This window comes from Falco punctatus (genome assembly GCF_963210335.1).
Source record: "Falco punctatus genome assembly, chromosome: 7".
In the NCBI taxonomy this organism is placed as follows: domain Eukaryota; kingdom Metazoa; phylum Chordata; class Aves; order Falconiformes; family Falconidae; genus Falco; species Falco punctatus.
Window position 1 is genome coordinate 29,186,254 of NC_137587.1, and position 25,764 is coordinate 29,212,017.

Below are 25,764 nucleotides of genomic sequence, written 5' to 3' on the forward strand. Positions count from 1 at the left end.
ATGGAGGGATTCTCACTCATCTGACCAAACCAAAATTGATAGCCAAATCCATTTTCAGTTACCACATCAACTACAAAATATTTCTCCAACAGTATTTCTCTCACCTTGATATGAGATGCATTGATGTAACCCGTGTTATTTTCTTTGGTTGGGACTAGCTCTACTCTGGTATCATCATAAGGAAGAACGTCCTGGAACCGGTTTCTTTCAGCATTTTCAGGAAGCCGAGCTATTGAGCACTCACCATCTATAAGTCTTTTTTTCTGAATGCGCTCATATTCAGTAAACACCATCCCCTGCTCTAACCGTTGTTCCAGAACTTTACACTGAAAGGCAGAACATGGATAACCATATAAAATCACGTTCTAAGACTGAGTCTATTTTAACAGAGAATTCATGAAGGATGAAATGTATGTATTTTTCTCTTCTACATATTTTTTCAATGCTTTTCCAGCTATTAATGTTTTCCACAAACATACCAGAATAATGGTGAAAGAAAAATTACGTCATAGCTTCTGTAAAGACAACCCAGAAAAATTTGGCCAAACCCGATAGCTATGCTATACTAAAAAACATAATCCAAAAAAAGAAATTAAGTCAACTATGTCCTTTGGATGGAGAAAAACTCTGAAAATGTGAAACAAAACACTTGCCTTAGTCAATGAGCTAATAATTCACTACCAATATTCCACATTTTTTTAAGACTGAAATTAATAAACCTTGCATACAGCAGGCAAGCCTTCTTAGAACACTGCAGCTGAGGTATAAACCCAGGGTATTTCCTACTAGTATAATTCAATGTGGTTTATGTAATAAGCTGCTCCCCCCCTCCCCGCACCCCCCACCCCCCCATTTATTGTTTCAAACCCAAGCTCTTTCTAAATCACAAAACACTTCTGGAATTTCAGCATCTCTTTGCCAACAATAATTAGAGGAATAATATGTAAGATTTCAGCCAGAAAATTTCATCTATGTCACATGTCCTCAGCCTCTCACAGCAACTATTTCATGGTATCAGGTCAGAAAATGTCTTGTATCAAATAACTGTAATGGCAAGTGTTGCAGAGGAAGGTGTAAAACCTCAATCATAAGCAATTTGCACATCAATAAATCAACAATACAAACTTCTTTATTATCTTTAGGCTAAATTCCCTCATCAAAACTAATAATCACATGAAGCTGCGCAATGAAACAGGTATTGAATCAACTTTAAAGTCATCGTCTAAAATATCTGCCTCTGGACTTCCTTTCATGTCACATGTCTCCTTGGCATTGCCTCTTCTCAACTGTTTTAGGAATTAACTCCCATTTAATGGTATCTGTTCTGCTTCCACACGTCTGCCTGAGGAGAAAGTGTAGTAACATGTCTTTTGCAGAACTTTACTTTATGGATTCTTCTTTTACCTCAACACTTTGGGTAGAGCTAGCTGAATAATAATATGGCTGGATTTAATAAAAGTCAATTCAGGAAGAGATGATGGCTGAAAATAAGGGGAAATAACCAACACAGGTACTAACTGTAGAACTGTATCTCAATAGCAGAATGTTAATTTTTGTCCCTTAGCATCTTCTAGGAGTGTACATATAGTTCAAAAAGAACTTCAGCTGTGTTGAAATGGAAGAGTCAAATCTCCCTCCTATGGCTCTCACTCCAACCCTTCAAACTCCAAGACTGAATTTCTACTGTGTGACTTCCAATTAATTTTCTTGGTCTGTTCCTTAGAAGTGCAGCTGGTGAGAGCAGGACTGTTCCTTCAGGTTCTAATCCCTGCCCAGTGACTGTCAGTAAATTGAGCTAGAGGGGGTCTGCAGCTGAGGATGCCCAACCATGCTCAGAACTGGATTCTAAAGAGACCTCTGGTCACAGAATACACAATAATCACTGCAGCCCTTGGTTTATCTAGATAATGCACCTGATCAGATGTGTGATGGCAGCGCTGTTCTACATAGCCCTTCACAGGCTGGATATTGACTGTATTTCACTTTCCTGCACCTACTTAATGATACACAAGGCAGGCTGGAGTATATTTACTAACAGTTTACCCTGACACAAGCAGGTAGTCTCTTATATTTCTGGAAGAATGATCCTCAGATTCTAGAACCTGATGTTGTCTGTGTGATCTGACATCTTTTACTGAATTTAAACTTTCTGCAGGTCATCTAAGAAATTTATATTTTCAGAGATCCACCTGAGGAAAACATAAATACAATTTGTACAAGCTGTACCCTGGGGATGCAATTTCATTACAAGATTTATTGTAAAATTTGTATGAATTATTAATAATTACAACTAAGTACAACCTCACACTCAGAATTTCAATTTTCATATGTTTTCAGTCTGGAAAACCCCAAAATCAAGAGAGAAAACAGAAAGATGGCATAAAAATGTATCAGTAGATACTAATTAATTTGCTTCCTGTATATTAAAGTGTAAACTATAATCTGAATCACTGTCATCTTGAATCTTAAAGAAAAATCTGAGTTACACACAATATTTCTAGCAACGACTTATCAATCAGAACTTTCATTCTTCATTTTGTTTCTATTCTCAGTATTTGAGCTGCTTTGAATCTGAAGTATTCTGAAGTCAACACAAAGCACCATTCACATGCATTTCATTTTGAAAAATCACTAGTGTGAAAAAAAAATCAAGCATTAAGAAACTCCAACATACCCGTTCATCATTTGTTGCTCTTGTTGATTCTTCCTTCCCCTCATCTGGCAGGGGCACTCTAGTCAAAGCTAGTCCATTTAGGGCAGCTAGCTTCAGAGGCCCTATTTTTTTGGCATCATTTTTATTCTTTTTCATACCCTGCAAAAGAAAAGCTAAAAATTGTAAATATCCTTAAATATCTGATAAAGTTACAAAGCAGACACCAGATGAGTTCAATTAAGCAAAGGATACTTCCTTGACCCCTTCTGCAAACAGCTCTGACCTTTTTAATTTTTTTTTATATGCACTTCAGTGAGAGATTAGGGTAGTGGGACTACATTCCTCCAAGGACACAGCACAAGTCTGTCTTCATTCCAGACAGGTTAATGAAACTGCAGAAGAATGACAAATATTGTTCCCTACAAAGCTCACAACTGAGGGTGAGAGGCAACAAGCCTGGATAACTAACATTCTTGGACAGAATTTAAATTACTTTCCAACCCCCAAAATACATAAAAATTATTCCTTAACTATTCAATTTGCAGACACTTTTCTTCCCTATTAGCGGGCATAACAATGAGCATGTACCTTTAAGATATCTGAACATAGTCAAATGTTTGACTAAGTTTGCAACAAACTGCACATACAAAATGTGAACACAGAACTGCAGACAGATCTGAGCCCTCAACCAGGCCATGAATCTAAATTATTGAAGTTACCATTCATTATTTGAGAAAAATACCAAAGGGCGATTTTTATGAAAGAATGCATTCAAATTATTCTTTTAAGAAGCCTAAGAGAAAACGTCAACAATCCTGCAGTTGCTAAGTTTGGTTGTTAAGAAAAATACATTGAAAATGTGAGAGTATATGTGGCTTGAATAATAATCAATGCTTTCAAAAACTAAATAGTAGTAAGGAATAGGTAGACAGAGTTAAGAGAATGAGACCACATTTAAAAGCGAAGTGAACACAAACCCAACAGTAAGAGTTAATTGAAAAGCAAAACGTGCAAACATTGGTATGGGCCAGCTTTCTCACCAGGATACTCCTCATCTTAATATTGAATACAGAAGGGTAATACCCTCTATTATGCAATGCCACTCTTAAATGTTACTGAACTATGAAGTATTTTACTGAACACTTCCAGTGAAAAAGTATTAATATCAATTTCATTTCAAAGGCTGACTTGAACATTTACATAGCTATCAGAAGGAAAAGGCAGGTTATGATTTTGGTAGACATATTAGTATCTGAAAAATTACCTTTGGAGAACAAAAACCTAGATGACTATGTAAATGTGAATACAAGGAGCAAGTTATCACTTTTTTTCCTAATCCACATAAACAGGAGTAAGGAGATGTAGAAAACCATACACCATTATAAAATCAATTGAAGCTGATAAAGGTTCATTTCATTGTGTTTAGCTCCATGTATAACAAGTCTGACCGACAAAAAATTGTGACAGCAGAAACTATTTAAATACGTAACATTTCCATAAAGTTAAGATTTTGTGGCATCAGCTGTAAGAGTTACTACAGTAGAAGAAGTTACATGGTAGTTTCACTGCAGTCAATTTGTGCAGAAAACTATCTAACTGAGGCAGGCAAAGTTAACAACAATCAATTTAAAAAGGCAAAATAATAATAAAAATGGTCTTCCTCTATTAGCACCTGAAATATGCCACAGACTACATAAAACCAAACAAAAGTTTGAAACAATATGAGCGGTAGGGACTGCCAGTGAAATTGTACAGTCCCACACACAGACACTGATGTTTCTATGAAGTAGGAATTACAGGGAAGGTAAAACTTGCAGTTGTTCATTATTTACAGCTTTGTAAGACTGGAGTAGGAGAAAGACACAGGGCAAGTAAGAAATGCCTTTAGTGGGATAAAAACAGCTTGAAGAGAAGGCAAAAGGGAAAGGATATGAAAAGGGGAAAGGATGGAGGAAAGAAAAGAATGCAAGGAAAGAATTTATTGCCTAATGTCAGATCCCCCTCGTAGGTCAGAAGGTGAAAGCAAATGAATTTAAACTAGTAAACATTCAGCTACATCCAATTTTTCAGTGAGAGAAAGATTAGAAAACTGGTGGTAGAATCGAAAGAGTTGCTTCTGTTCCAGATAAGCATAGGTAGGGCAGAATTTGCCATCTAGAATGGACTTTAAATTAGCTCATTCTACAGTTGCTAGCCAGGTTAGGTGTACCACATGGATGGAGGCTGGACAGCTGGATTTGTATGGGAGAACTATAAAGACAGAACTTAGACATGGCAGAGAAGGGGATAAAAGACAGCTAAGCAACATTAGTCAGGGAAAACCAGAAAAATAAAGGTCAAGCTTAAGGTAGCTTTTAATTCACATGTTTTAAAAGCATCTCAGGTTGGTTAAAACACTCCCAAATCTCAAGCAAAAACCCCACACAACTCCCGCTACAGAACAACCCAAAACAAGAGGAATAATATCCACTTACACCTAGTGGGGGAAGGCCTTCCACAATGTTCTTCTTTCCAGACAAAAGATCGGACACAGGTCTCTTCTTTACTGAATCTTTCCTTACTCTGTATCTCCCTGATGTTGTAAGATCAGATTCCGACATAGATGGAGTAAGCAGTCCTTCCCCTCTTCTCTGCACCTGACTTTCTACTAGTAAATGGACAGGGCTCATATCTTTAATTCTCTTTTCTGTCTCAGTAATATGTAATTTAGGCTCAAGAATATGCAAAGGGCCACCAGATGAAGCAACAGGGCTATAAGGGTAGTTCAGTACCGAATCATGAGAATAACCACCCATAACAGGTGAAAGTTGGGTTTGATCTTCAGGGAGAGGAGAAAGACTTGTACCAGCCTTGCTTTCTTCTTCAAATTCTTCTTCTTCCTCACTACTGTGAATCAGCATAGTGGCATCTGAAAGGGTTTTTTTATGATCGCAGTTCACACTTTCTTCTTGCTCACTTTCTTTTTGCTTTGCTCTCTCCATCAGAATGTTGGGCTGTGACCCTTCCGAGATAACTCTTGGAAGAGCCACATCTGCTGCAGAAGCTGACATGGTCCTCTCTTTAATTCTTATTCCTTCAAAGCTGGGAGCCAAGCCTGCTATTTCAATACTGTTCCTTTTCTGCAGCTGAGCATGGCGTGCTGATGTTAAAGGTTCACTGACTTCCTGAAGAGAATGTGCCACAGGCAGGCTGTCTTCCTGAAATGTCTGGACAGAATGGTGCACTCGCCTTGTGATAAGATCTGGATTGCTGCTGCTGATGTAGATATGTCGTGAAAGGTCTGGAGTACTATTTGCAGGTCTTGGGTATGGGTATGGGGGAGGTGGTCGATAGACTTGGGTCTTCATTATATTTGGTGCTGGATAGTCCTGAGCCTGGAGCTGTACATTTGTCAACTCAGGCACGCTGACTGCCCCAACAACGGGGCGCTTTTCAGCAGGATAGGGATAGGGCGACTGGCTATGAAAACTGTAGTTCAGGTTAAATGGATAATGGTTAGATTGCGGGGAAGCGAAGTGAGCATGTTCTCGTATTTCAGGTTGACTGTAAACTAAGGCATCAGGCCTGCTATAAGCGTATGAATTGCTGATGTTAAGATTCCTCATCGAATGACTCTGCCTATCTGTGTGCACCATTCCCCTGTTGAGCTGTCTCATCACAGTTTCATAGTCCGGCGTGGGACGATAAGAAGGTGGTATCAGTGCACTATGCCTATGTGTTGGGACATAATCAGTTCTGAGAACATCGCTTCCAGTAATGCTTGGGTTAGAGGACATGGGGGACGGCTGCAAATAGTGTTGTGGATTGTTCAAGGAGTTTGTGCTATGTGCACTATAGACACTACCATTGCGGATCCGACCGCTGTAGTCATGAGGGGCTCTATCCAAGCTAGTCTGAGAGTGACAGTAGTATCCATTCTGATTGCTCACAAAGAGGTTATCTGAAAGTTTAAGAACAATCTTTATGTCCGAGACATCAAAGAAAGATATCCTCTATTAAGACACAGCTAATCAATGTCTGAGATTTTCAAAATCTCAGCTATTCTTAGCTATGTATCAAAATTGGGAAGGAAGGAAACAAAACCATCCCCAGCTTTTTTGTTGCTCTTGACACCTAAGGTATGCATACCAGAATAACCTATTATGGTAATTTAGATAATGCAAATTCCTTTTGGAAAACATTGTCTCAGTTTAAGAATGGCTGTCTTCCATTTAGGATAGGTTTGCTAAGTTTCAGTCCAAGTCAAACAAAATCCCTATCAATCTTAAACCACACTAACTGAAGGAAGAAATCCACACCAGGGTTTGCACTAATCTAATGAGATCAATTTAAACAGCAAGCAAGGAAAAAAAAATGCAAACAAAAAAAAGCACTAAAAACACCCCCATAACAACAAAACCAAACCCCCCTCAACTCTTCTTCCCCCCATATGTAAGTAGATATAGTACCACAAGACCTTTTTAAAAAAAAAAAAAGGTAACTAAATTAACTTTTCTCCAGAACTTTTGGAGACAGTTTAAACCACTACCATACATTGTTTACACATTAACATATACCCACTGTGATGGGTAGAGAAAATGATCTAACAGTTTATACATCCAAGATACATTTAATAATTTAACCATTACTTCATTGGATGCACAATTTGCCAAGCTCCAGAAGAGAACAATTCAGTCATTGCTTTAGATACTTTCATAATTTAACTCTTTAGGTTCATCAAAATAATTGCCACACTTATGTTACTGACTTTGCTGACAATCAAAAATTCTTTTGTTTGTGAAAAAAATGTTCAAAAATAGGATGTGTGCAGTAGCAAGTATCCAGCAATAATTCCAACACTATATTGGAAAGAATTCAGCTACATTCTGAATGTATATACTTGTACCTTCACAAATATTTGTGTAAGTCTATTTAGATAGAAAATGTTCTTAATCCCTTACCAGTGAGTTGTTAGAGTATTTTTTTTTTTCCAGCTGACTTTTAGGACTGGAAGATTCCTATCAAAACTGAGGCAACGTTGCAAAAGATTAGATTAAGCCCTTCAGGGTAGCAACTTTGTTAATTACAGACACAATGTGTAACAATTGAAAAAACAGGAGAGAAAGCAGCCATCACTCCACTGTAAACCGATTAGGAGCGTGCATTCCTTCAGAATTCTAATTAGGGTTTGCCTGGGTTTTTTCTTTCCTTTTTTCAATTAAATGTATACCAATTCCATAACTTGTGGAATTCCTTCGCCTTTGAATCTCCCACCACCTTGTAGTCTAGCAAACTCTGAGAGAACCTTCTCTCTTCCTGCATCCTGGGATTTTCTTCTTATTTTTTTGTCTGAATTTTCTGGGAGCTTAATTTACTCTTTGCAGCTACTAACATCAATATTGACAATAATGTACCAGTTTGGTACATGAACCAAAAAAACCAACTGTCAGCTTAAACTCACACAAGGAACCTACAGCTGATAGTTGCTGTGTATGCTATCATAACTAACTTTGCTCATATTCCATAGGAGAGGATATGGAGGAGGAGCAGCTGAGGGAACTGGGGCTTTTTAGCCTGGAAAGGAGGAGAAGGAGACATTATCACTCTCTACAGCTCCCTGAAAGGAGATTGTAGAGAGGTGGATGTTGGTCTCTTCCTAAGTAACAAGCAATAATTGGACAAAGAGGAAACAGCCCCACATTGCGTCAGGGGTGGTTTAGATTGGATATTAGGAAAAATTTCTTCACTGGAAGGGTTGTCAAGCATTGGAACAGGCTGTCCAGGGAAGTGGTTGAGTCACCATCCCTGGAAGTATTTGAACACATGTAGATGCAGCGCTTAGGGTTGTGGCTTAGTGGTAGACGTGACAGTGATTTAAAGGTCTTTTCCAACCTAAATGATTCTATGCTTCTATTTCACGTTAGCCTATACAGCTAGATTAGCAGCAAGCACTTCAGTGAGTGTTGTAGTACAAATCTATCCCATGTTCACCCTATGAATTTGCTCAGCTCTAGCTGAAGTAGCTATAAAGGCAAATTACAGCTTTTACCTTCTAAAGTGTGGCCTTGGATTTAGTGAACTTACCTTGGGAGGAAGCGTATGGTTCAGTATAATGACCATTGTAATGCAACTGAGGTGGTGGAGGCATCATATAAGGCTGAGGCTTGGGCTAAGAAAGCAAGCATCTTATTGTTAGTTAACAACTCATGATTTGTTTTAAAAACAAGTCTGGAAGGTTTTTTATTTAAAATGTATAATATTACATATATAATGTATAATACAAGCACACACCCCAAACCTTAGTCTTAAAACATTTCTCTCAATCTGCAATGCAGGTTTCTCCTGTGAGGTCACAAAAGAAATAATAAAAAGAAAAGGAAACAAAACCAAAGCCACACACCACCAACTCAAGAGTGTATCTTGCCATCTGACATCTAAGAGTCTCCTAGATGAGTGTCCTAGAGGCAGCGCAATCAAACTAAAAATAGAAGTGTCTAAAATATTTTTTCATCACAATTATTTTAATTCCATTCTTCGGATATTACATAGCAGCTTTTTCTATAAGTCAGAAACAATTCCTCACATACTAGACTCATCTCTTTCACTGCTCATTTTATTTCACTGAAGGAAACTAATAATCAACCGAAAACCATAAAAATGCAAACATAAAACTATTTGCTCTCCTTACCATAGACATCCTGGACGAAGACTGCCTTCTAACAGGATTCACTGTAACAGGATGGGTTTGTCTACAGAAGAAATTTTATGGTGAGAAATTATTCTTAACACCACCAAGGCCTATTTCAAACCTTGGAAAGTGCTTCTAAGTTGAGTTAAAAATCAGTCTCCATTTCTGGCACCAGGCCCTGTGTTAAATAGTCCTCCCCAACAGTCTCAAAAGGAAAGTGCTCTGTGCATAAAACCCCCATCGCACACAGTATGAGCAGAATCACAACCCAGGATCAAAATACCTCAGTCATTTCTTTGCCTCTTTTCCCTGAAGCATAAAAAGGAGATGACCCTGAAAGCACTGCAGCAGGACAGAAAAAGCAGCAGAGTAACTGGGGCCTAGTTCCAGATTTGAACACCATATAAAATCTCATACTGTAAGTTACCTGTCCTACAAGACCAGATACAAAATTGTTTACAGAATGTAACATTAGAGAGGTTACAGGAATTGGAAAGTGTGACTATACTGCACAAGCATTTGTATGTTCTAAGATTCAAGCTAACAGTAACAAATTTGCATAATTTGTTGGACTGCCTGCAGGACGTAAGGTTCAGAAACCTTAAGGTCCTTTTTCCCCACCCTGCACTGCACCTCTGCCCTGCATCTTGCAGCAAGACAGAGCTCAAAAGACAGTAGAATAATACAAATGCAGCAACTACCAGATTTCAGAAAGAAAGATGATTTTTCAGCTCACCCTTTGGGGAGTGAAGGACGAGAAAGGATTGGAAAGCGTGGAAGGGAAAGAATGAGGGAAGATTTCTGAGAGCCCTCCTCAGGTGGAGAGTCCAGGGAGTCTCTAGAGACAAGGTATGTACAGATAAAGAAAAAAACAAACTGAACTTAATACGGGCATGTATAAGACAGTTTTCAGCAGCAGGACCAGATGACAGGGAATCTGAGAGTAGAGATAATCAGGAATATTTTGAGGACTTTTCCTGTTAATAAAACCATGCTGTGGTGAAAGGGTTAAAATAAGTAATCCTAGAGACTGACATTCAATACAGAACTATAGAACTGACATTACTCAGATAACAATGCACAAGTCCCACAAATGTACTACATCTACCAATACTACTTAGTCCTCTCAAAAGGCAGCCAGGTTTACAAGCTTAGAGGTATGAGGTTTACTCCATTCCAAATTAATCTTGCACTTTTGAAATAAATTAGCATTAAACACACTAGCGAGTCATCTGTGGTACAAAATATTCCATTATCTTCCCACTGGCCTCAGCAAATTTTGGACCAATGCCTCCATAGCTATCTTCTCGTGTACAAAGAGGAGGAACAGAACATTTGGGAATTGTGCTTTTTTAAGACATTCTCTGTTCTTTGACCGAAGTAACTTAACTGAAGGAAAGCTGTACCAGTAGAGTAGCTCAAATTCCAGTCCTTGATTTACAAGTTGGAGACCAGCCCATTTAAATTTAATTTGATGAATTGTATTAAATTTATTTTGCACTGGTGCTACTTGAGCTATATGGATTCCATGGATATCCAAAGGACCACATACCTCTCAGCTGTCAATCCAGCACATTTCAGAAGTGCTTCACATACACTTCCCGCCCTTTTAAAGGCCTCTAGAGTGTCCTTTCAGAGCAGTTCACTCAAACCCAGGCCAAAATCCCAGCGATTCCAGTAGTTCACAGACATACTAGCAGTAGTAGCCCCCAAAGCAACTGAAGTCTGTTGCAGCACTGAGATTCAACAGTAAGGGCCAAACAATATTACTTTTGGTAACATTTTGGTGTTTAACATTGTCCTCTGTTACAAAGGAGAACATGTTTGAGAAACTGGTGGTAAGTATTTTCTCAAAAAAGGATTAAGGAAAAAAAACCCAACCCCAAGTCATTAATTACTACCACCTAAAAAGGACAGTAAAGACATTAGGGTCACAAAATATTACACTTCCCAATGGAAGCTTCAAGGACACCAAAAATATCTGCTGAAGTATTCTACTTACAGGCTGCATTTATTTAGTCTGTAAAATTTGTGTCTAGCCACACACATCCTCCACACGTATTTTGCTGTTTCCATATCTTCCTGCCAGAAAACAAAACCAAAATTTTCATATTAGGCCAAATATGCATACCCTTGGCTTGCTTCCAGACAAGCCACTGAAATTTTTAAGATGAAATTAGCATTCACTGATTTCATTTTAATATAACTTCATTACTGTCACCATGTTTTCCCCACAACTGTACTTTGCAGGCCTGAACATGCACTCTGGCCTAACATTTTTATTAGATTTATGAAGGTTGAAAGTAGAAGCCTTTTGTTGAAGACACTCTTATCAGCTATAACACTAATACAATTTACAGTAGACATATATACATCACGCCATAACATTGTTAACAGCTGCCTTCTTGACAAAGGCAATTGGTAGATGCTACATAAAACTAATTCTGGAAGGAATGCTGTGGCCCATTCCAGCAAAGCTCTAAGACCATGTTTACCTTTAAATGCCACTGATATAAAAATTAAAAAAAAAAATGCTTGAAATTTTACTGGAATAGATGAAAATGTTTATGACAACCTGAACCAAGCCTGTCAATGCACTCAGCATAGAAGGTCAGATTTTTAATGCCTTCCCACAGAAAGCTAGCCAGAGACAATATTATTACTTTTAATTCACTCATACAGCTCAAAGTTGCTAACATACATAAAAAGTAGTTTTTATCCTTTGAGTTAAATTAGCAGTCTTAATTTGTGCGTCTATTTACTGATGCCTTAGTGAGAAAAAATAAAATTAAAAATCTACTCACAGTTTGGAATTGGATTGTCTCTTCTTTGTTTGCCAGCTCCAATGCAAAAAAGGATTTGTTGTGGGACATGTTGGCAATATCATGCCACCTGCAGAGAAAAGGGATAGAGCATGACTGGCAAGCTCTGACTTTCAAATCACAGAAAATGCAACTGAAGAAGAGAAGCACCACCAAGAATATAGATACAGGACTAAGGACAAATAAAAAGCTCATCAATGTATATGAACATGTTACAGACCATCACCTTCCATATCCACTAAAAGACTGCTGAAAGGAAAATGTGTATGTGACTAACTCATTTGAAGATACACAGCACGTACAGTAATAAGTTTCTTACTTGGCTTCCACCTGAAATTCTTCCAAGTGTGGTGGTGGGTTTTTTTAGATCAAATTTAGACATATCTAGTTATCAGTAAATTATAACGTCCCTACTGCTTGAACGCGAACCATACATTCTAGGAAAAAAACCCCAAAAGCTACACTAAACAGAGCTATTAAGGCATTATTATTCATATTTTCTAGAACTGTCATGCATATCGGCAGATGAGAAAAAGTTAAATTGCAAAAAATAGAATACCATATATTTATTCAACTTTTTGTTAAATATAAATGCACTTTGATCCAGTAGTAGTATGTTAGTGTAAATAAAGCCTGTATCATTGATTTGTTAAAAGAATATTCTGTAGTGCACAAACGCAGGGAAGAGGTATGATCTGCATACAGTACTCTCTCTAAAGGTATTTATATTACTTCCATTTTCATTATATAGAGGTAGCTGATAGCATTTTCTATAGCTACTCACCATCATATGCATGAGGTATAAAAAAAAAATGAACGTCCTCATTTTGATGTAGAACAAAGACCCCTCAAATTTAAGGCCTTGGTTCATAGGCATTTATGGACACAATTATGACATTACTTGAACCAATCTGAAGAATAACCCAGTTCTTTGTAAATTGTACTAATGGGTCATTTGTCTATGCACACAAATACAATGATATATTTATCCCTGGTAGAACTGCTCACAGTCATACAAAAGATAAGCAACAGAAAATTGGACCCTGAAATTGGAATATTAATACTTTCTGATGCTTTTCAATGTGCAACTTTTTTCTTATGTTTACACAGACACTGCATCTACAATTCCTTGGGAAATTATGTGAAATGCATGGACAAAACTTCATCTCTCTCCCTTGTGTGCTTGGAAAGTCAGACAGAAGAGCTGTTGTTGCTTCATTCTGCAAGAAAGCAGAGTATGGCACTTCTGCCACTCTACACAATTAAAAAGAACTTGGCATCATCTCTCCTATCAGCAGAAGTAGAGATATTTTTGTGAAGGATGGTTAGTGGTACCGAATTTATAAATTCTATTATATAAAAGCACTAATAGAAAGAAGCACAGTTGCTACTTTCTCTAACCCCAGAAATTCACCACGAGTTCCACTAACTGCTGGGCCAGTGGATTTCAAGATTCTGTTCATATTCAGCCAAAAATTCAATTCTAGAAGATTAAAATTCACTAAGAATAAAGCCTTTCTTGCTCTGGTGATAATGACAGATTACTAAGATTCATTTTATAAACATCTCAATAGGTATGCTTTTAAATTTACTACAAATTCTGTCCAAAGATTCCCAAGCAACTCCTCTTGAAGTCAGTGGGAATCAGTCCATTTCACATGAAGATTGAATTTTAAGTTAAGTGATGTTGTTAAGTAAGTTAAGTTAAGTAAGTTGCAGACATGCTTATGTCTACAACTTAACCATCAGAACATTAAATAATGAACTAAAACAACGTATGAATCCAAAATAATGAAACAAATGTTATAGTGTGACTGTCCTCTATTTCTTTTATATAATATATGAAAGGAACTCCTGGATAATTTTACAATTGAATATTGCTAAGTAAACTGATGTGCCCATCTCAGGGCTTAAGGTGTTCTATGTGCAGAGGATTGCTCCTTTTTCACTCAAATATTTTGCAACGGGATGTATATTAAATTCATCTCTTGGAATTAATCTGGCTTAAAGAGATTCATCCTGCAGTCAGTATGTTGAAAAATTCCCCAAGGATTTCAGTATTTACTGTAACGTGACAACTAGAAGACTATGTTCAGGTTTATCAAATCAATAAATACACACCATAACTAAGAGTCATTCATGCTAGTGAGGAACACACATAAAATGTGATGTGCACAAAGGTATTTTGATAAAGAACAATACTAACCTAAATACAACAGGAGGACGACCATTTTTGTGTTTCACAAAGATACCATCAAGACATGCTCCAATGAATATGTCACTTCCTTGGCTGTCCTGTAAGAAGTTGCAAAAACTTATGCAAATACAGGGAAAAAAAGTTTTTGAAAGCAAAGAAACATGAGAAGCAACTACTTTTACTGTTCTGGAGGAGAAAAGGGGTGGCATGGGTTTGGTTTTATTTTATTTTGGTATTTATTTTGGTTTTTATTTATAAAAAAATAGTTTTTATATTTATTTATTTTATTTTGGTATTTATTTTATTTATTTGGTTTTTATATTGGCAGGAAGTGACCCTTTTTACATAGGGGGAAGAGCGCAACTGAGACCAAGATCAAAGCCCTGTTTACCTTTGCAGGATAGGTCTCTTCACCGTAGCCCTCCATTCTCTCTACTTCTTGCATATATAACATTTCTGCATCAGGAGGAGTAAGGCCTCTACAAATGAAAACAACAATCAGCTAGTACTGTCAATAAGAAAAAAAACCCTTTGTTTTACTCTGACTGACACTGTCAAAACTTGAAAAACATCCCCAAGATATCCATGCAACCTTCAAAACATCCTAGTTTCACCTGTACCAATGGCTGATACATTTGTCTCAGCCTTTACACTTTGATTCTAGTAACTTATTCCTCTCAGGCACCTCTAAAGGTAAATGGTAACAGACCAGTTAAAATTATCATCTCTGCTAACGGTAGAAAATGATCACATTCTTCTTCAAATCCATCCTTGTCACCATATTTTCTCACTTTATCGGAACAATTATTCTGGCACATATGTTCAAGACCTGAATTTCTCCTATTGCAGGATACATGTTTAGGACCAAGATGAAGTTTGATGCTTCACACAGTCATTTTCTAAATGTTGACAGGGTTTTAACTGTAACAGTTTGAAAACATGAGAAGGACAGGATCTGTAGGTAAAGGTGATTTTTTTTTTTTTTAATTAGGCCAAGTGGCAAAGACAGTTTTCTCACAGACATGCAGTAGTGTCACATGGATTAAAAGTTTTTATTTCCCTACCTACCTCAGTTGATCTCATAAAAGACATTATCTCTACCCACAAAATCCTGTCATGCTCATTTTTATGTTTCAATACTTCTTCAATCATCAGTCTCTGTTTCTTCACTTTTTCCTAATGTCATGCAGATTAAGTTTTCTTTACTGAACCTTAACCATGCAATCTTGTTACAAATGCATTTCAAAGAGAAAGGGATTTTAAAATTTCAAACTGTTGTTCTAAAGCAACACAGGAAAAAATAATCAGTATTCTCACATAGCCACAAACTTTTTTCACTGATGAACTGACAGAGAACTTTCCTTTCTCTTGGACTGCTACATCTGAGCTACCTTTTACTGAAGATCATAAGCCTTCTGGCACAATGACTGTCTCTATATTTCTACTGCCCTCAGTATCGGCTAATGTTTATCAAGAAACATCCTTACTGAGGTTACAACTTCATATAAACAAGTTTCAGAAACATTATGCAGGTGACGTCACACTATGTAATCATGTCCTGTATTCTTAATTTTAAATAAGAATATTCTCATCTATTTTACTGGTCATTCTGTTCTCTTTTCACTTTGATTCAGCAAAAATTCTTGTAATTCTAATGCAGGTCTATCAGTGAAAAACTCATTTAAATGGCAGGTGAAATTAGTCACACTGTCTCCTGAGATTCCCAACTTCCTGAGCAACTGAAGCAATCACACCAAAATTAAGCAACGAAGTTTCAGAAATGTTACCTGTACTTCTGATGCAGCAAGGCAACTTTCTGCGTCGCTTCTTCCAATATTTTTTCTTCTTGTAGCCAACCCTTAAGGTAAGATAGCATTTAAAGTATGAAATACAAAAAATTCTACAAAATTAAATGGTTATATTCTTTACCCAGGTGACTCAACTCTCCATTCTAGTCTTGCAGCTTAGATGCTGTAATATGCACACAAACAAAACCAAAAAGCACAAACAAACATCTCCACCCCAACTTTCTTGTCAGCGTAATATACAGTAAAATGGAAAAGATTTTGCAATATTTTTGCTTCTGTATAATATAAGGTATCATACCTCACTCCAGTCTCAAAGAAAACCTTTACTGACTGACAACCTAGGGAGCAGTAAGGTAGATGAATCATGGAGTCTTTAATAATAACTTGTATTTACCAATCTAAGATATTCAAATTTAAATTTATCAATTTAAGAATTTAAATTTATCAGATTAAAAAAGTACTTACCACTGGAAACAAAGCAAATCTTTGTAGAAACTCCTGAGATTCATACTGATCATAGTCTCCAAAATCAGCTAAAAAATAAAAAAAATTCTTGGATTCAAACATTTGTAACAAAATGATTCAATACACGATTAATTGCAGCACGATCTCCAAGTAGCAAATCTCCATCCTATTGAACTACGATCTGAAAGTAAAACAATGGAATAAACTAACCAGTAATGCTTATAAAGAGGAAAAGAAAAACCACATCCCATCTTTTTATCTTGTTCAGAAAAATTGATTAACACTCCTTATGGATAGGAAAGGAGAGGAAATGAAAACAATTATGGTACTGCTCCAAGTTCCTTAGTTCCCTGGGGTTTTATTTGTTTAGCTTTTTAATCACAGAATGGTTGAGGTTGGAAGGGGCTGCTGGAGATCAGCCCTAAGCAGGGTCAGCTACAGCAGACTGTCTCAGAGCCTTCTCCTCTGACATTTTGAATGCAGAGGATGGAGGCTTCACAGCTTCTCCAGGCAATCTGTTCCAGTGTCTCACCACTCTCACAACAGAAAATTTATAATGTCGAGATGAAATTTCCTGTATTTCGATTTGTGCCCATTGCCTCAGAAAAGCCTAGCTCAATCTTCTTTATTTCTTCCTGTCAGTTAATTATTTGCAGTATTGCTCTAACTTGCAACTGGACTGAGGCACTGCACAGTGCAGCTGGAGCACCCCTCTGCTCTCAAGCCTTCTACAGCTCCCTGCACCCCGATGTGCAGAAAGTGGGACCTAGAAGCCTTCCCAGGCTCAGGGGCACGCTCAGAAGGGACTTAATAACAGTTTTGATGTTACAACAGTTTTGATTTTATGTCATGCCAAAGGGCATTCCAAGGACTTTGCCTCTTTTTCTGTTTCCAGGAAAAAACTAGCCGACATTTCAAAGAAGAGAAATAAAACATTCTAAATTGGAAAAGTTATGTACCAGTCTGACAGGAGAAACTGCAGAACAGCAGTCTGTACAGAATGGCTGCTCCCAAAACCACGAACACAGTCCCTAAGCACACAGATCCTATTTATGTTACCACAGATTCCCATCCATAATAGTATAATTTTAAAGACCTTTAGAAACCAAATTTGTATGAAGCATTAACAATTAACATGCAAGTTATTTATGACAAAAGGGGAGAACTGGCCACACGCTACACCAACACAGCACTTGAGATAACGCAGTGTTTCACATCAGCCTATTGTAATGATTTCAAATACAGATCATTCTTGAAACCAGTTCACTCAAAACAGCAAACAACTGCTTCTGTTTGTTCACCAGCTAAAATTAACTAACCTACCTGGTATAAGCTATTTCAGTCATCGGAGCACATTCATTTAGAACCTGCATTTTTTCTGAGTTCTTTTTTCACTGTGTTATCAACACATACAGCTTCTCTCTTACACAAGACTGAAAAAGGAATGTGAAAGCTAAAAGGATAAATGTTTTCCATCTGGAAAGAGGATTATACTGAAAGATTTCTATAAACAACTCACTGAGCAGAGACACATTTATGCTGTCCAAAGATATGAAAATAACAAAGCAAGATTTTGTCAGTTGAAGACCATTAAATTGTAGCTTGGATTAAACAGATTCACTGTTATATAAACAGGACACTAATATCATTCACCCTACTCCACTGGTAACCACATTTTCAAAAAACATAATTGTCATCTTTAAAGTGATACTACCAACCCATATAATTAAAAACAAAACAAAAACCACAACACACACACCCCCAAACCAACAACAACAAAAAAACCCCCACCAAAACCCTTAAGTTGTATGTATGTACTGCCAGTGATTTTATGTCCCTTTAAATTTTGGCAGATTTACAGTTGGTGTTCAATATACTGGCCTGGCATTCACTGTGAAGCAATAAACAAACACACTAAACAAAGGTGTTTCCATTAAAAACTTTTATTTTGAGAGATTTAATATCAAACAGCTGTGTTAGCAGGGAACACCAGACACAATCAGTGCAGACAGACTTAGGGCTGGTGGCTCTCTGGTGTATATCCCATCTGACTGCAGTTAAGAAAAATAAAGCAGCCATTTAGGTAACACAGAAAAGTGTCTTCAGGAGTGATTGGAACACAGAATTGTTAACAGTCTTGCATACTAACTTGAAATAATCCTGCATGTTAGGATATTTGGAAGAAAAAGTGGAGATACAAGTAGTACTGTATATTCAAATTCAGTTATTTATTAAAACATCTCTCTCTCTCATTACTGTGTCAGAATAGTCTTCATTAACAGAAACAGATGCCAGGTCTGTTAATGTAAACAGACAACAAAAGTCTTTTCCCCCAAAGGAACTCCAATGTCTAATTCAAACCCAGATCCTGAAAATACATTAGATACCCAGACAGACCTCTGAGGATTGCACAGAAATGCCAGCGAGTTCAGGGCCAGTGATCCCACTGCTCTCCGTCCTCAGCCCGTATGACAAAGGTCTAAGGAGCAAGCCTTCCATAACTTACTGCATTGAGTCTTCGAGTGATAAATAGAAAATGTATCACCAACATTTCTAATGCAACATTGGCTAATGGGCACAATTGCCTTACTTACCCTGAACAGCTAAACCAGCCAGATGTATTGCTTGTTCCAGTGTGCAAGGAATGTTGCCCTCCAAGATATCTTTCTTTAATTGCAAATAATACTGATACCTACATGGGGAAAAAAGAAAAAGCTAACATGGTCTTCTCCATTTAAAGAGAGTGCAGATGAATATGCCTGCATTTCCTATTCCTCTCTGCATTCCCCAGTTTGTGTGAAGGGTATTCTTTCTCATCATTCAGACCCACACCTCCCTTAGCTTTCACATGTCACTGCAGAATCAAATATTGCTACCTTTTAAAACAAAGTCTCCACGATTTCTATCTACTACCATACCCTTATACTTTTTTTACTAGTTCCTTCCTTAATAGTGTTATCTCCTCTTTACAATGTTCAGTATACTGCTGCTGTATTGCTGCGCTCCCTTCCAATAGATCTAATGTTGCACACCCCTTTAATCATAAAAGTGACTTTCATTTGTGCATTACAATTTCTGAGTACATTTTGTTCTCGCTTTCAAGGCGCCCTTTAATCTGACCTCTTCCTAGGTCATCTCTTGTACATGCAGCCACTACTAGCTGTGCCATGTGTCAACGGTGTGAACCACTGTTTTCTTGAATTCTTCTGCCCCTTTCAGTAATCCATGGAACACCCTATCTTTAGCCCATAACACCTCAAAACTAAAAAATGCCATTATAGCTACACAGACTTTGCCAAGAAGGACACTTGTCTTCTGTAAGTCTAGTTTTAAAAGCTTAACTTCCTCATATTGTATGCTAACTCCTGTGAAGTAAGGCTTTAATACTGAGAACATAGAAGCATGTACTGCAATTTATTCAGTGATGAGAAAGGTCACACAAATTTTAATCAGGCTAAATAATGGCTCTCTTCCGTCACCCTTTAACAGCCTCTTAAATACAGTGACATTTTATAAATATTATTTAGACTCTTCTGGATCTTCCTACAAAAAAGCAGTATTCCATATGACAGATAACATGCACAAGAATAGCTGGGATTAAACCCAGGCCTTAAAGAAAAGGGGAAAGCAAAAAGCTACCACATATCAAGCAAGGTATTTGGGGAAATAGATCTTCCTAGTCAAGCAGTAGAATGTAAGCTCTTTCCATGGAACTAATATTAAAAGTAAGCATACAGACGAAGAATCTTGACACTACCTCATAACAGTACAAATACCTTCTCTTTTGTCTATGACATATTCATTTCCTGGTATGCATTAAACATGTAATTTGCTTAAACATACTCAATCTCATTTATATTGAAAAGGCATGAAAAAATTGGCAGATTTCTGAAACTAATCTGGACTCTCACTATCGTACATCAAAGCAAGTGCCATCTTCTAGGACTTGAGTATAAGGCTGGTGCATAGATTCCTGCCTTCTATGTGGCAGCACACTGCAAAATTGCTGTTAAAGCTCTAGCATAAACATCATATTCTTTAAATAAATGTCAGAGAAGAATATTCAAGGTTTTTCAGGCAGTTTAGCTATTCAATGCAACATCATGACATTTGTCTTACTCTAATGCATCCTAATACATCAAGCACAGAATCTGAACCAAAGATTTATTTAAAAAGGAAAAAAAAAAGAAAGAAAAAAGATTACTAGAATGACTTTTTAAGCCAGTAACATTGCTGAGAAAAAGCCCAAAACTTCAGAGTTTTCAGAAATAGACTAATCTTACAGAAAATACACATAAAAGAAAAACTAAAGCTGCCAAGCTTTGAGCAATATATTACAGCACCAGTGTCTGCACCAAGAGACTTATCTCCCTGAAAAGCTTTCACATCACAATTAGTGGAAAAGTTCTCTAGCAAGGTATTTTAGCACCAGAGTATATAAGGAGTTTCATGTAACCACAGAATAAATTAAGCTGGAAAGGACATCTGAGTGATCACCTGGTTCAACTCCCCACTCAAAGCAGGGCCATCTTGAAGTCAACAGCTTAAATGGGTTAATTAATGCAAGCATATACTTCTGAAATAACAAATATCTGTTTGCAATCCAGTTACTGGTTTTGTATTCATTTGCCTGTTAAAAATAATAACTAAATCAGAACAACCATGCACATTAAGACACTAGAAGCCAATGTACAGGCCCATAGGAATAACTGACCAGTATATGTGATCGATTTCACTTTTCCCCTACAGTCAGCACTACCTATCTGGTGTTGCCCAGATTCACAGTAGACATGGTAATATGGTATCAAAGCTAACATCCGCCTTCATTGCCCAGTCCATGATACAAACACACAAAACCCCCAAAACCCTCAGAAGCTGAAGCTTAGCCTGTAGTTTGCCAATGTACTGTAGTGAAAGTACAGAAAGTACTGAAAGCAAAATCAAGGAAAGCATAGCTCAATAAAATCTGCATGTGCTTTGTGCAGGAAGGATGTCCCTGAAAACAACATATGACTCTTCAAAAAAAAGAGAGACAAATATGAAGGGACTAAAACAATTCACTGACCATGCAAGTATGCCTATTACTGAAAACAGCTTTGAATAGATTCCTAAGATCACCAAAAAGTTAGTTGTTTGCTTAGTTTATCACATATTTTCAAATATTTGAAAGGGAAATAAATACATGGTTTGAACATAAATTCTGCCTGAAGTAATAATTTCCATTCTAAAGAGGCAGAGGAGGGGAAAGTAGACAATTTTAAAATACAACCATACATTTCAGAATGCTAAAAGCAAAATTATGGACATATGTATGAAGTTTACCTGGTAATCTCCTGCTGAAGCTGAGAAACAGTAGGCACATAGAACACTACTCCAAAGTACACAGTTGGCTCCAAGGCATATTTGTCCAGCTGCTTTTTCAGAGGTTTGTCCAAATCTACCCATCTGCGCTGATTCTGCTTATTATAGTACCACAGACTGAAATACGTAATCTGAAAAAGAGGTATTTCAGTAATGAAAAAAGTTAGTATTACAATACTGGATAAAATATATTGTATGGAAGTCTTGCTAGTTAGAAATAAAAGGTTTTAAAACACCGACTAAGGCTATGGGTTATTGAAAATTCTGAGAACTGGAGAGACATTTAATATCAAAAGCAGACATTACTTCCAGATAAGCAATCCACATACAAGGTCCCCTACCTAAAACATTACCAAACCTACTCTTTATTTGCAAAAAGTCCCTGACCCTGTTGTGGCAACTCACAGATGTTAGTAGTAAGCATTTATGTGTGACAGAAAAACTAAGAGAGTGAGGAAGGCAAATATAAAATTACAAGGGGCAGCAGATTGGGCAGCAGGAGAGAGCAAGGTATGGCTGGTCTGGGGAGCTGGCAGGCAGCCTCACATGCAATGCTGATGTACAAAAAAGCACAGGACAGCTGGTCAGTCAAAGACAAGCTCATTAAAGCACATGTATGGCTCATCACATGAGCAAGAAAATGACCAGATACAGCAGCAAGCTACCTTGCCTGAGCAGGCAACTCTTGACCAAGCCAAAACAGAAAATAGAGCGTGCACTGGAACAGCTAGCCCTGAGACATGAGGGATGCTCATCCCTGGAATGTCAAAATCCCACTGGACATCTTGAGCAGCACAGTCTAACTTTGATTAGATCCCTGAGAAGGAGTTTGGACCAGAGTATTTTTTTTATCACTCCACAGTACAGTTTAAATCCACACAGGAGACCCACTCATTCAAACTTTAATTTCTCCACTATCTTTAAACTAATTAAAATCTGCTGTGGCAGTACTTATTTCATTCAGTTCTGGACCAGCAAAGAGACATGGACTGGAAAATACTCATGTCATTATCACAGCAAAACTAGAAATCCTAATTACAACTTTTTTAATTGCGGAAGGGAGATAAGGGAATGCTACAAATTACCAAGTACATCTGTAGGTATTTACATGGAAATTCTCCAAGTTCTTGCTACACACACATTATTCTATGTAGAAATGGTAGAAATACCAACACTTTTAATCCAACACTTAATATATTTTCAGAGGTTTTTATCTCCTATGAAATAAAGCTATTAAGGATGAAGTTTTAGAAAACAAAGATCTATTAATCATAATGATTTTTTTACATCAACAATATCTATGAATTAGACTTGGAAAAACTGTCTACCTAGCAAACATATTTGCTGTTGTTTTCTCAGGAGCTCTAGCATTTTGATGCTTTGGAGCATAGATTCGAAATTCATTAGGGAGCAACAGCTGGTAGTAGAGAACACCCACTTTAGTACTTTCCTATACATGTCTGAAAATTCATATACATACATCTTAGTTTACAGCCTAAGCAGGACGAAGACTACCCTCATGGGATGCTGGCTGTCCCTTACAGCTCTGACGGGCTGACTATGCATGTAACAACCACGGCATGGGCAGGTATGCTACATCCCAAACATCAAGGACAGCAGCAAAGTTAATGCTCCGTATCAGCACAGACCATTAAGTAATTTTGGGCACTGAAGTCAAGGTGTAGCATTAAATTAATAAAACTATCTATTCCATAAAAGCATTTCCTCTGGGAAATTAGCAAAACTGGGCAACTAGACCCAATTCTAAGGCATAATGTTCCTTTGATGTGGCATACTGGCAAAATTTACTTCTTTGCCCCTCTCTAAATTAGCATAATCAGCAAAGTTTTAAGTGACCGTTGGTGGGTTTGGTGGCTTTTTTCCCCTCCAATGCTTTAAAAAAATATCTCCGAAATTAAAATTACTGTTACCATGTAATTGAAAAATCAGTATTCAGGAGAGAAAAAAAAAGTATGTAAGGAAGAAGCCTGCCCATTTAACCTTAACTAAGTTCCCTTCTGTGAACTCTAAGATAACTCCAGTCCTATTTGATAAAAAGGCAGGCTGTAATACAATAATTAAATTGAATTACAACTGTTCATAGAAGAAAAAAGCAGTTTTTCAGTATACTGGAACATATCCAGAGAAAAGGCAGCAGCAGAATGCTGATACATACAAAATAGTTTCATGGTTGGGAAAGTTTAAAAATCACCATAGAGAAGCAAACTGTATTCCCACATCAGAAACAGATGTGCTTGTAAAGCAAATCCTACAAACCAAATTTGTCACAGGCGGACACTGTGTGCCCTTCACTTCTGAATTCTGAAAACCAAGAGTCAAATTTAATTAGTCATAAATACTTCCAGTTTCAAGTTGACAAAAGGAATATATCTCTGAATACAAATACTATAAACAACACAGTTTTCTAAACTTCTCAGTCCAGGCACACACAGTTAGCTGATGCCTTAGACAACATTTGCTTTTGTTTCTGTGCTTCAATCCCCCAACCATAATACAGTGTGCAGTAACCTCTGCCACCCCACAAGGACATTGAGAAAGCAGTATCTTAAGGTTCCATAAGATGTTAGGAATTATAACAGTAGTATCACACAAACACCAGTAAGAAAGAAATACTCTGTTCCCTGCAACATCACACACTGAAAATGATGAAGTGTACTGAAAGACTACAGCTCAATCCTTCCTGCAGACTGAACGAGGAAAATAACGCATTTAAGAAGTTGTATTTCTCTTTCATTACAAGACTAATAACACCACGCACACAGCCACAGGAGCCAAAGTCGGTCTGTGATGCTGACATCCCATAACAGAATTCTGAGTGTTACAAACATTAATGTCTATATAATGCAAGATGGCAAGTAAGCTAGAGGACCAAAAAACAAAAATAACGCTTAAAGTTGAACTACACACCATGAGCTACTTGATCTCACTCGCTAGGAAGAGCTCAAAAAAAGAAAGCCTGCTGTTTTGGCCCAGCCCACCTGCCCAACAGGTCGACCACATCAACCCTGGGCTGAGCACAAGCTGAAGTGCTGAACTGCAGCCTTCTGGGTGAGAGCAGAGGCTGAAACCTAGGGGTAACAGCTACAGAACCACAGAAGCACACCAACAAAGTTGAAAGACCCCTATAAAAGATACCACACAAACATGTTTGAAACCCAACTAAAAATGCATGCAAAAATTTCTAAGCAACTGTTTGAATAATTCAACTTTCATCTGCAGCCTTGGTATATTTATACCTCAGAGAAGCACAGACATGTAACAGAAAGGTATGCAGAAAAAGAACATTCTTTTTCTGAAAAGAACAGAACAAGACTTCCATTAACACTGCCACTGTTTCAAACTCTTCAATGGAAGATACTCCTCGTTCCACACCCTGAAGTCTAGACTGAACATATAGCCTACCTTAAAGGCATGATGATCACTTGCACTGGTCTGTTTCTTTAAAACACTGACCACTTTTTCTTGCCTGCACACAGAACCAAGTAGTTACTGGCGCAATAGAATAAGAAAAATGTTTCCATGTTTTAAAATATTCTCTGGAATCCAGCATAGCTTTAAATAAGATTTTTTCTGCCACCATATTTTCCCTTACAAACTCCTCCAATCTGGACTATCAAAAATAAAAACGAAAGCCAAGCTAAATACTATGGACCCAAGCCTGTCTTCTGACTTGTATGCAAACCTTTCACTTGACTTCAAGGGCAGAATTTGATCCTGCGAGTTTTTGGAGGAGCTTATGCACCCTGGAATATTCGCACTGATTAAAATAG

General features: G+C 37.4%; 1 protein-coding gene across 4 annotated transcripts in view; it reads right to left on the reverse strand.

Moving 5' to 3' along the window:
- Positions 1-25,764, reverse strand: part of PTPN21 (protein tyrosine phosphatase non-receptor type 21) — a 50,521-nt gene that overhangs the window by 9,886 nt on the left and 14,871 nt on the right. For 2 of the 4 annotated variants that reach the window (XM_080395103.1, XM_080395104.1), the window contains exons 3-16: positions 21,935-22,104; positions 19,207-19,304; positions 16,613-16,680; positions 16,127-16,197; positions 14,731-14,818; positions 14,349-14,437; positions 12,125-12,212; positions 11,323-11,402; positions 10,057-10,158; positions 9,321-9,381; positions 8,717-8,801; positions 5,128-6,593; positions 2,675-2,812; positions 105-326 (exon numbers count right to left, since the gene is read on the reverse strand). In XM_080395103.1, coding sequence (XP_080251229.1) covers positions 105-326; positions 2,675-2,812; positions 5,128-6,593; positions 8,717-8,801; positions 9,321-9,381; positions 10,057-10,158; positions 11,323-11,402; positions 12,125-12,212; positions 14,349-14,437; positions 14,731-14,818; positions 16,127-16,197; positions 16,613-16,680; positions 19,207-19,304; positions 21,935-22,104 — 2,826 coding nt within the window. Of the gene's footprint in view, positions 1-104; positions 327-2,674; positions 2,813-5,127; positions 6,594-8,716; positions 8,802-9,320; positions 9,382-10,056; positions 10,159-11,322; positions 11,403-12,124; positions 12,213-14,348; positions 14,438-14,730; positions 14,819-16,126; positions 16,198-16,612; positions 16,681-17,935; positions 19,305-21,934; positions 22,105-25,764 lie in introns of those variants that run through there. The other 2 variants (XM_080395105.1, XM_080395106.1) reach the window with 2 other exon arrangements.